The sequence below is a fragment of the Oryctolagus cuniculus genome, chromosome 11 (genome assembly GCF_964237555.1).
Source record: "Oryctolagus cuniculus chromosome 11, mOryCun1.1, whole genome shotgun sequence".
Classification (NCBI taxonomy): Eukaryota; Metazoa; Chordata; class Mammalia; order Lagomorpha; family Leporidae; genus Oryctolagus; species Oryctolagus cuniculus.
In genome coordinates, this window is record NC_091442.1 from 83441057 (window position 1) to 83453923 (window position 12867).

At 38.8% G+C, this 12867-nt stretch overlaps 1 protein-coding gene across 1 annotated transcript in view; it reads left to right on the forward strand.

Moving 5' to 3' along the window:
• PTPRQ (protein tyrosine phosphatase receptor type Q) overlaps window positions 1-12867 on the forward strand; it is a 252679-nt gene that overhangs the window by 218945 nt on the left and 20867 nt on the right. The window contains exons 41-42 of the mRNA XM_070053189.1: window positions 2212-2302; window positions 6506-6582. Of these exons, the coding sequence (XP_069909290.1) occupies window positions 2212-2302; window positions 6506-6582 (168 nt within the window). The remainder of the gene's footprint in view (window positions 1-2211; window positions 2303-6505; window positions 6583-12867) is intronic.

Sequence of the window (12867 nt, forward strand, 5' to 3'; positions counted from 1 at the left end):
TAAGTTTAACAAGTAAACAGCAAAAAGACCTTCGCTTATTGGGACTGCAGGCAATGGCTATACATAATAAATGAATGGAAAATTACCATTTCACCCACATACAGTAAATTTTAAAATAATTACAGATCATTAAAACTATAGTAGTATTATGAAACCAATGGTTAGAAGCTTTTTTTAAATTTTTTTTTATAATTTTTTTTTTGACAGGCAGAGTGGATAGTGAGAGAGAGAGACAGAGAGAAAGGTCTTCCTTTGCCATTGGTTCACCCTCCAATGGCCGCCACGGCTGGCGCACTGTGGCCGGCGCACCGCGCTGATCCGAAGGCAGGAGCCAGGTGCTTCTCCTGGTCTCCCATGGGGTGCAGGGCCCAAGCACTTGGGCCATCCTCCACTGCACTCCCTGGCCACAGCAGAGAGCTGGCCTGGAAGGCAGGCAACCGGGACAGAATCCGGCGCCCCAACCGGGACTAGAACCCGGTGTGCCAGCGCCGCAAGGCGGAGGATTAGCCTAGTGAGCCGCGGCACCGGCCTGTTAGAAGTATTTTTAAAAGCAAATTCTTATGCTGTGATAAGCAATTGCATGTTGTATTTAATAAACCCTTTAACTCTGTCATATTCATGTAAATATTTATAGCTGCTTTCTTGGGGTAGATATTGTATCTGGCAAATCAGTATTTAAACAGCACTTACCAGCTAAGTGACACTGGGCAAGTAACACAAATTCTCTGTACCTCAGTGGCATCTTCTGTAAAAAGACAATACCTACGTCCCTGAGTTGTGAACACTAAAATGATGAAATCTGTACAGTAGTAACAGAAGTAACTGGTACAAGTATTAGAACATATGATGACAATGATGATAATTCCTACCATTAAAGAAGCTCACAGTGGAGTAGGAACAGTGGACAGGTACAAAAAATTTCAAATACTCTGAATTGTGAGAGAGATATGCATAGATGAGAGTCAGCTCTACTTGTGAATCAGAAAAGACTTCATAAAATAAAGCTGACCTTTTGGTGAACATCTGGATAAGCAGAAGTTCAGTGAAATGATAAAGGAGGAAAGGTATTCCAGAGAGGGGAAGAAAGTGCAAAAGCATAAGGATGAGAAATGGTCTCAGTCATCTCTGATCCCAGTGAAAAGAGGAAAAAAAAAATAGGAGAAAGCTAAATAGGGAAAATCAGTGAGGCCCTCAGTGCCCTAATAACAAAGGCACCTACTGTGACTTTGCCGTCCCATAATCAACCCAGTAACAGAGCATGGCTTATCAACACCAGAATCGTTTAAATTGATAAATAGACTTTTATATTAAATAGTTGCAAAATGTAAGTACCATTTCTCAGTTTCCAACTCTGTCTTCCCCTCCTTTTTTGTGAAACCCCAACATCTTGACACAAGGAAGCTGTTCAAGGACTCTTATTTGGTTAAGAATTTTTGCTGAGCCTTTGGTGCCACCACATCAAAACTCAGATGTGGTCTTTCTCTACATGCAAACAACTGTGCAGATTTTCTTTCTGAGGTAATAAAAGGGAAGATTTTCCAATGAAAAAAATAAATATGTTGAAAAATTGTGAAAGACAAACATGTCGAATACTTTTTAAGGAATTTGGCAAGATGAGATTTCTAAAATGGAAAACCAAGGTAGATGTATAATATCATGACGTGTCACAAAATGTCAATTATAGATCTTCCTGACCTTTCTTCTGCATCCGACAATTTGTAATTGTCCCTTTGCATTCCACCTTGGATTTAACAATGCTTACAGAGAACAAGAATTGACCTTTGACGTCTTCTCAAACTGACCAATGTTATACCAATTAATAGGCATGAAATCACACTGCACGAGGAGAAAAAACAAAAAATAAATCATTGCACTACCTTCTGCCTACTAAGTAGACATTAAAACATTAAATAATACTGTGTATGTGTGTGTATGTAACACATGGAAAAGACTCACTAACATGGTAGCATATCTGAGGGCTTCTCATGTCCAAAAAATTATCTCAGGGCAAGAATCTAATTGACTCATTTTATTCAGGATGTTAATGGTGAAAATTTAGGTATACTCATTACTGTTAATTTGGCCTTTCCACAGTTAGGTATTTTTAATTTAAAAACAAAAGGTTTTAGAATATAGAATTTTATATTATTAATGGAATTTCTTGTTTTTCTCATACACATATATAAACTTCGCAATGGATTTATTTTGCAGGAATTACCGAAATTTCTTCAGGATCTTTCTTCAACTGATGCCGATCTGCCTTGGAATAGAGCAAAAAACCGTTTTCCAAACATAAAACCATGTACGTGCTTTATTGTTCCTTATTTAGCTATGAAGTGTCTTAAAATGAACACATTTTAACTTGTCTTGTTAAATTATTTTATTACATATTAATTGACCTAATATAATGTGTTTTATTATTAGTGATGTCCATATTAACTCTTTTTTGCTTCATTGCCTCACCTTGGTAAATACAGCTTCATTTCACAACTAAGAAGAAAAAGAAACAGTATTATTGCTTTAAGAATTAACAGTGACGTGAAAGGAAAAACGTAACATTATTTAGTGATCTCTACCCTACAAGGCTATTATGAGGATGTGATGAAATAATCAAAAAAAAAAAAAGAAAGAATCAATGTAGATCATTTATCCAGTTGTAGAACACAGAAAGCACTCAATAAATATTAGTCCTCATGATGAATAAGATTAAGTAATAGCCCCTTTAGGGTCTGTAGTCTGGATATAAGAAACTCACTTTCCTTGTCTGGTTAGAAATCAAGCTGAAAGTCACAAACACGTCTCTGGGCAAGTATATTCCAGTCAACACACACACATGCATGGAAGCACACACAAAACAAGCAAACAGGATGTCTAGAATAAGCTTATATTTTCCCATGGTGCTTGCAGGGAACCCAGAAAGCTGAGAAAACATTTTTCCCCCCTTTGGAAACTAAATTCATTGTTAGTAGAACTTAACTTTTAGCTCCCGCCAGACAAGTGACTGCATTGTTTCCCTTGAGTAATGTAGAAAATGAAAATTTCAAATACCATAGTGTGTTTTAGAAGAGATTAGCTTACAGGGCTTTAAGATACTAGAATTAGCAGCAAATACTTGGAGGAGAGATTTCCAGATCCCTGTCTGAAAGGACACTGTGACCTTAATATTCCGACATCACGAAGAAAAGTTTAACTTGCTGGTGACTCAGAGTTATAAACGGGCATATCAAGTGAAAAGAAACAAGACGGGTTCCCTTCCTCGGTTACAGGAGTAGCTACTGTCATTAAAATAGATCATATAAAATTTAATATCTTTTGGAGATAAATCATGTGTAGAAATTTGTTTAATTATCCCCATCTCTAAACAGTTGACAGGTAACTAATTACTAACAAGATGGCTAAGTCATGTTAACACATCATATGTATTTATGTTTTAGAAACATGAGCATATGTAGTTAGTGCTTCCTGTAGGTTTTAACATAAGTTTTCCTCAAGAGGATTAAATAAAATAAATATTAAAATGACATAGCTGAGGGAACTAAAGAAGAAAGAAACTAAGCAATTCTCCCGGAGCCCTGTGTATACTGGGCAGGTCATTTGGAGCTCACCCCCAGTCTCCCTAAACCTCTTCTTTAGGAAAACAAAAACCAAAAGAGCTTTTAAAATAATTAAGTAATAATAGATATTTTATGTCATTTCCACGTTTAGATGAAATTATCATTGTAATTCCAATTATAATATCAACTTGGTAAAAGAAAATCAGAAAAAAGTATTTTTTGACAATTTTCTATGAAGAAAAGTAATGCCATTGGGATTCTAATTTTACCAGATCTTAAAATATTCTGAAGAACAGTAATTGGGAGCTTAGTGTTAAATAAAGAATAGGCAAATAAGTTGATGGAAAAGAATACATGGTCTAGAAATAGATCTAACTTCGAGAAAAATCTGTGATAAAAGTGACATTTTGAATTATGGAAGAAGGATGGAATAATAAAAAATTGGGACTGTTTATTGTTCCAAATGACAAGTAAATATCAAAAGATATATATTCCTTATTCTTTTTTTTAACTTTTATTTAATGAATATAAATTTCCAAAGTACGACTTATGGATTACAATGGCTTCCCCCCCATACCATCCCTCCCACCCACAACCCTCCCCTTTCCCACTCCCTCTCCCCTTCCATTCACATCAAGATTCATTTTCGATTATCTTGATATACAGAAGATCAGCTTAGCATACATTAAGTAAAGATTTCAACAGTTTGCTCCCACACAGAAACATAAAGTGAAAAATAATAGATGATTTTTTTAAATGATGATGAAATCAGATCAGACCTATTGTCATATTTAATCCCAGTGAGAGTCAAGTTGGGAATTGATAATTTCTTTTTTTTTTTTTTACAGAAGATCAGTTTAGTATGCATTAAGTAAAGATTTCAACAGTTTGCACCCCCATAGAAACACACAGTGAAATATATTGTTTGAGTACTTGTTATAGCATTAAATCTCAATGCACAGCACATTAAGGACAGAGATCCCACATGAGGAGTAAGTGCACAGTGACTCCTGTTGTTGACTTTACCAATTGACACTCCTGTCTATGGCATCAGTAATCTCCCTATGCTCCAGTCATGAGTTTCCAAGGTATGGAAGCCCTCTGAGTTCTCCGACTCTTATCTTGTTTAGACAAGGTCATAGTCAAAGTGGAGGTTCTCTCCTCCCTTCAGAGAAAGGTACCTCCTTCTTTGAAGACCTGTTCTTTCCACTGGGATCTCACTCACAGAGATCTTTTGCCAGAGTGTCTTGGCTTTCCATGCCTGAAATACTCTCATGGGCTTTTCAGCCAGATCCAAATGCCTTTAGGGCTGATTCTGAGGCCAGAGTGCTATTTAGGACATCTGCCATTCTATGAGTCTGCTGATATCTCACTTCCCATGTTGGATCACTCTCCCCTTTATTTATTCTATCAGTTAGTGTTAGCAGGTACTAGACTTGTTTATGTGCTCCCTTTGACTCTTAGTCCTTTCATTATGATCAATTGTGAACTGAAATTGATCACTTGGTATATTCCTTATTCTTTAAAAACCAGTAAGTCCTAATGGATCAAAGACTGAAATATTTAAAACAAAGCTTGAAAAAAATCTTTAAAGTTCCAGCAGTAACTTATAAATTAATTTAAGTAAGGATATTTGGTATAACAACTTGGCTGAATGGCAATTATTCAGAAGTCCTAATGAAAAATGAGAAATATGATTACATACCAGTATAAATTTTATGTACAACAAAATGGATAGGCTCAATGTAAAATGACTAATGAAAAACTTAATGCAGATGATAAAGGATTATATATAGTCTTTTAAGCAAAAATATGTTTAAACAGAAAAAGGAGAAAGTGTGAAAAGGCATTTAATGGAAAGGGCATTTAAAATGGCCAATACCTAGCAGTTAAGACAGGGTTTATGATGCGATGCCAGGATGCCCCACATCCCATGTTGGAGCAGCTGGTTTCCATCCTTGGCTTTGGCTCCTAATTCCAGCTTCCTTGTCAGTACAGATCCTAAGACATAGCAGTGATGGCTCAAGTAGTTGAATTCTCAGAACCCATATGGGAGACCTAGATGGTGTTCCTGTCCCGTGGTTTTGACCACCACCACCCCACTCCCCCTCCACCAGGCCAGTCCTGGATGTTGTCATCATGTGGGAAGTGAACCAGTTCATAGGAGCTCTCTTGAGTCTGTCTGTCCTTATCTTGATGCCTCTCAAATAAATCAATGTGAAGAAAAAATGGCCAATAAACATAAGCAAGGAAGCTCAATTTCATTTCACTGATTTTTAAGGAAACAAATCAATTCCATGAAGCATCAATTTATATTGAAAGAACATACATGAAAATGTTTAATATCTTGTAATGGTGAAAATAGGAGGAAACAGGATTGTTTAAACATTTTTATTCAGAGTATGAACTAACCCAAATAGAGAACTATTTGACAATATTTTTCAAAATCTGAAGTCACATTTGCTTTGGGAATTTTCCTATTGGTGGTATATTCTCTATATATACTCCTACATTTATGAGAAAAGTTCAATTATGATCTTCAGCATTGTTATAATAAAGTGAGATTAAGTCATCACGGAGAGCTAAATAAGATGTTACACTCAAACATGAAATACTATATGACATTTTTCTATATGACTTTTTAAAGTAAAGATCAAGGTACCTTTGTGCTCATTTGGAAAGATATAGGTAACCTATTTCACATTGTATATCACATCATTTCTACTTAATTTTCTAAACATATACATGTATAGAAAATTCTGGAACTATGTGCAAGAAAAAATTAATAGCCACTGTCTTTAGGTAGTAAAATTAAGAGGGAATTTTTAAATTTTGTTCCCATCTGTAAAGTTGGAATGTTATATCATGAACTCCATTGTATTACTTTATTTTAAAAAAGTAATGGTAGTTTAATGTGCCAATTATCATTAATTCTTTATATTTTCTTCCAGATAATAATAACAGAGTGAAGCTGATAGCAGATGCAAGTATTCCAGGATCAGATTATATTAATGCCAGCTATGTTTCTGTAAGTTACTATGTTTATAAATAGTATGTTTTTATAAAATACAAATGCTTAAATCATATTACCATTTAAACTATTTAAAACAACAAATGCCTTACAGTTTCTATGGATCTTAACATGCTAGCTATCCATGACCCCCATTTCATAGATGGAGATATGTAGACTTCTAATAGAGGTTTCAATCTGTCAATCACTTCACTAGTCTGTGGCAGGTATACAACTCCAGGATATACAGCCCTGCTCTTCCTACTGTGTCATACAGTTTGTTCACATATTCTCTGTACACAGCAAGGTGTGCCAGTAACCAAGATAAATCCCTTTCTATTTTCAGCCACTGACTTCAATTCTAGTAGATAGCAAAGTTAATCATCTTCATCATGGCGACCCTGCAGACACTTGAGAATGTCCTCTGCTGCCCACTTCTCCACTGTTTTTTATTCTCTTATTCATAGGTATTCTTGCTCAGGCCTCCACTGCCTTCAGTTCCACTGAGGCTCTTTTTTTAAAGGGTATTTATTTTATTTATTTGAAAAGCAGAAGTTACAGAGACAGAGGGAAACACAGAGAGGTCTTCCATCCAGCAGTTCGCTCCCCAAATGGCCGCAACAGCCAGGGCTGGGTCAGGCTGGAGCCAGGAGCTTCTTCCATGTCTCCCACATGAGTGCAGGGGCCCAGGCAGTGGGGCTGTCCTCTGATGCTTTCCCAGGTAGATCAGAAGTGGAGCAGTGGGGACTCAAACTGCCCCCATAAGGGACGCCCGCTCCACAAGCAGCGTCTTAACCTGCTGTGTCACAACGCCGGCCCTGAGACTCTTCTTATAGGAAGTTTTATGAGGATCTTCTTCTGTCCTCTCCCCAGCATCTTTTTTTAAAATTATTTGATAGAGGGAGAGACACACAAACACACAAAGAGAAAGAAAAATCTTCATCTGCTGGTTCACTCCCTAAATGGTCACAACAGCCATCGTTGGGCCAGACCTAAGCAGGATCCTGGAACTCCATCCTGTTCTCCCAGCGGGGTGGCAGGGTCCCGAGTACTTAGGCCATTTCCCTTGATTTTCCCAGGCATTAACAGGAATCTTGGTCAGAATTGGAGCAACAGGGACTCAAACTGGCCCTCAGGAATGGGATGCAGCATCACAGGTGGTAGCTTAATGCCCTGTGCCACAACACTGGCCCCTCCTCAGCATCATGTGTCCTGTTTCCCCCGAGCCTCTGTGAAGGAGGAAAAAAGGAATAAAGGAATTAATTCTAAATCCTATATTAGTGATGATTACTCATCCAAAGTTAAAATCATATGTAGAATCCTGTTGTTAAAGGGGTGAATAATAATTGAGAATTTAAGACTTCTTAACATGGGAAATGAGGGAGGGTTTTAAGAAATTAAGGTACCATTTGAATTTCATCTTATTTGTAGGCTACAACTTTAAATCTATTGAAAGAACCACATGAATTTATTATTGGGACAAATATTTCATTAATTTATCAGATGATTAGTTCCATGGAAAATGTAATTCAACTAATATTTTGGTGAAATCTTATACTTAGTAATTTTCATTATAGGCTTAACTCTGTAGCATATTGAAGTTTTCTTTACATAAACATACATTTAGATGCTTAAATTTAATCACTGCTCTAATGATCAAATGTCTTGTCATGTCATAGAACAGGATAAGGAAAACTGGTTGTATCAATGACCTATGGATATTTAGCATTTTTTATTCACCAGTAAGTAGACATAAATTAATAGCTCATATCTCTAATGTTCCACTAAATATGGGGTGACTGACAGTATAAGATACACATATGACTAAGAAGGAAGCCAGACAGTTTTAGTAGGTGTAACTGAACCACACAGATTAAAGAACAAAGTAATATTCATATACAACAAGTACCCCCTCTAGGAATTGTGCATGAGCAGGCAGCCATGAGCAAATGATAATGTGGTATGAGTGACTGCTATACTATAACAAACCTTACAGCAACGTTACCATGACTCATATGGGATGAAATGCAAAATCTCTCCCTCTCTCTCTCACTCTGTCTACAGTGTCTATCTCTTTAATAAAGTACATGCATTAAAAAGATAGCTTTCAAAACAACTTTGCATTATTTTATAAATCAACTTCAAAAGGACTCTCTGGGCCGGCGCCGCGGCTCACTAGGCTAATCCTCCGCCTTGCGGCGCCGGCACACCGGGTTCTAGTCCCGGTCCGGGCGCCGGATTCTGTCCCGGTTGCCCCTCTTCCAGGCCAGCCCTCTGCTGTGGCCAGGGAGTGCAGTGGAGGATGGCCCAGGTGCTTGGGCCCTGCACCCCATGGGAGACCAGGAAAAGCACCTGGCTCCTGGCTCCTGCCATCGGATCAGCGCGGTGCGCCGGCCGCAGCGCGCCGGCCGCGGCGGCCATTGGAGGGTGAACCAACGGCAAAGGAAGACCTTTCTCTCTGTCTCTCTCTCTCTCTCACTGTCCACTCTGCCTGTCAAAAAATAAAAAAGGACTCTCTGAGGTGTGCAAGAAAGTAACTCATCTGTGATATCCGATTAGGAAACCATAATAAGTTCATTTAAATAGCCTTCTCTAAGATGTACACTACTGGAAAGGAATGAGGTAAAAGCCAGAGCTCTGGTCTCTAGAACCACAGATTGTTTACAATATCCAAACTGTCTGACTTCTTCCATACAACTTTTATGAAAAGATTTACTTATTTATTTGAAAGAGCTACAGAGAGAGACGAGAGAGAGAACCTCCACCCACTGGTACATTCCCCAGATAGCTGAAATGGCCAGGTCTGGGTCAGGCCAGAGCCAGGAGCCATGGCTTACTCTAGCTCTCCCACATGGGAGACAGGGGCCCAAATGCTTGGGCCATCCTCCTCTCCCTGTCCCAGGCCATTAGCAGGGAGCTGGATCAGAAGCACAGCAGGCACGACTCAGACTGGCGCCCATGTTGGATTCTGGCATCTCAAGGTTTTTACCCACTATGTCACAACACTGGCCCAACCTTCTTCCATACAAATTGAATGGAAATTCCTATCTCCACTAAACTTAATGGTTGAGTTGTTGAGAAGGTAGACAGATCATTTAGGTGCACGTAGAGAAAGTTCTCATCTTCCCTGCCTACAGTGGCTGGGAATGGGTAGAGGCCAGCACCAAGAGCCAGGAATGCATTCAGGTCTCACACATGGGTAGCAGGAGCCTAATTATTTGAGTAATAACTGCTGATTCCTCCCAGAGTTCACATTAGCAGGAACTTGGGAGTCAGGAGCTGCACCTAGGAATTAAACCCATGTACTCTGATATGGGTGGTGGGCAACATAATCGCTGGCTAACCACCGGGTCCTAAATAGTTAAATCTTAAAGCAACAAAGAAATGATTGATTGATGTTGTCTTCTCGATATGCGTGTTTATTCAAAACCTAACTGCCTCTGTAAATACTAATTCACTGGATATAATTGAATAACTAGTAGATAAAATTAACATAAAAAAGTTAATGTATAAGCAGTATTTAAATTACTTTTTTAGCATGCAGTCCTATAATGCCTGGAATGTAGTAGGCACTGATAATTGCTGATTAATTGAGTTCATACAGAGAAGCAATATATTTATGTGATAAGTACAATGATTAACAGTTCAGACCAACCTGGGTTCACATTCCTTCACTGCCATTTTTTAGCTGTTGATCTACATAGATAAAGTAAAAACAGTAAATACCTTTCTTGAAGGCTGCCATGGAGATTAAAGAAGTTTATGTATATAAAAACAGCTGTTCATATTATATGACATATCAGGGGCACTATAGAAATACATGTTGTATTTATTGCCATTGATGTTCAGTGGTAGATGATTTCTTGCCTGGCAGTCCAAAGCAAAGTCATTGAGCTAATTTCAGGGCTCTATTGGAAATTACCATCTAAGATAAAAGATCATAATAAAAGCTGACACGCAGAATGAAACTCATACTTTGTTCCTATTATCCTAGAGCTCTAAAAACCAGCTAAACTATGTTACCAATAGAGGACAAATTTCTAGGTAACACATTTCTTCTCAGAAAATGTCAAAAGTTTGCATACAAATATTTAAAGGTAGAGGCAGAAATAGTAAATAAAACTGGCAGTCTTAGAATACAACAAAACGCTTCTTAAACATATTTATTAGTAAAATGGCACCATCTTATCTGTGGCACCATCTATGCCCCAGACGCCATCTTAAGCTTTAGCCCCTGCTGCTGTTGCTAGAAGCAGGTGACCAGATGGCCCAATCACAGGTGTTAGCTCCACCCCCACCCTAACAGGATTTGCTGCTCCTATTTCCCTACTCACCCCCAGCAAAGGTTGAACACAGAACCTGTTCCTGAACATGTGTCTCTCTCTCTCTCTCCCTCTCTCATGCTCTCTTACTCTCTTGCCTTCTCCCCGCAGCCCATGGGGATTCCCCCATCCAATAATAAACCTTGCCCTTAACTCCTGCATTTGATGTGTTTTGTGGCGATCTTACAATATTGCCTTTTAAAAAAGGTTTATTGTGTTTATATGAAAGGGGGAGAGAGGCAGAAAGAGAGAGCGCGCGCGCCTGAGTTTCCATCAGATCATTCAAATGATTCCCAAATAGCCACAACGGCCAGAGCTGTGTCAGACAGAAGCCAGGATCCCAGAACTCCATCCAGCTCTCCCATATGGGTGTCAGGGAACCAAGCACTTGGGCCATAACTTGCACTGCTTAGGCACATTAGGAACTGGATCAGAAATGGAGCAGCCAGGACTCAAACTTGCACCCAGATACAGAATGTTGGTGTTACAGGCAGCAGATAAACCCACTGTGCCACAACACTGGCCACTTAAACATATTACCCTGAGACATACAGTTTTCTTGGTATTTTACCTAAAATAAATGCACTTTTAAAGCGGAAAAGTTTATTTTTTTATTTTGAAGATTTGTTTATTTGAAAGGTGGAGTCTCCTGAGAGAGGAATAAACAAGTCTTCCACCTGCTCCTAATTGCAGCTTCTTGCTGATGAACACACTGGGAGGCAGCAGTTGATGACTCAAGTCCTGGGTGACTGACACCCATGTGGGAGGTCCTCACTGAGTTCTAGTCTCATGGCTTCCAGATCCAGCTTAGGTGGACGTTCGGGGGATGAACCAGCAGATGAAGTTTCAGGTTTCTCTCTCACTCGCTCCCTCTCTGTTCCCTCCCTCCCTTCCTTTTAAATAGTCTGAAAATAATTTTTTGAAGTAACAAATAGCAGGACCAGTGTTGTGGGATAATGGGTAAAGCCACCACCTGTGATGCCGGCACCCTATATGGCCACCAATTCATGTCCTGGCTGCTCTGCTCCAATGCAGCTCCCTGATAATGGCCTAGGAAAAGTAGCAGAGGATGTCCCAAGTGTTTGGGTCCCTAATTCCCATGTGGGAGACCCAGTTGAACTTCCTGGCCTCAGCTTGGCTCAGCCCTAGCCTTTGCAGCCATCAGGGGAGTGAAATAGCAAATGGAAGATAGCTCTCTCTCTGTCTCTCCCTCCAATGCAATCTTTCAAATAAATAAATTTTTAAAAAATAGATTTATGAAGAATGTTTACTATCCTGAAAAAGTAGGGTCACATAGTGTTATTTTTGTGTATTAATGATATTAGGCTTTTGAAAAAAAAACAATTCCAATTATCTATGTATATATGTATAATATTACACAGTATAATATACTGTATGTGATACATAACCTATATTGCTCTTCATGGACCGCAGTTCCTCTCCAAGGATGTTGTGCCCCTCATAGAGCTCCCCAGTAGGTCTGCATTCTCTCCCATACATGCTTATATCAAGAAAGACCAAGTGCTCTCACTCCTCATTGCTACCTCCATTTAATTCTCCCTTCCCCTTCCCTAAAATTACCAGTCTTGTATTCATGTTGCTAAATAAAAGACACATTATCTTTTTTAACTTAACTACCCTTAAGATACCCTTCCATTTCTTAAAGATTTTATTGCATAATCACTGCTCTACTCTCAACATTATTTCTGTCATAATTCTTGGTGATGTTAAAATCCACACAGTACATTTATCCATTGCTCCGTCCATCAGTTTCCTGAACACTTCTCTCCAGCGCCCTCCTCACTCCCCATGTTCACAACATGAACCTTATCACCACCAATACTTGTGGCCTCCCCAAAATCTTAACCGCAGGCATCTCCCATCTTCGCAACATTGTCTTTCTTCCCAGACACTGAACTATAATAATTCTGGAAGATTGTTCAGAATTATGTTTCACTAATCCTATCATATTTTCAGTTGT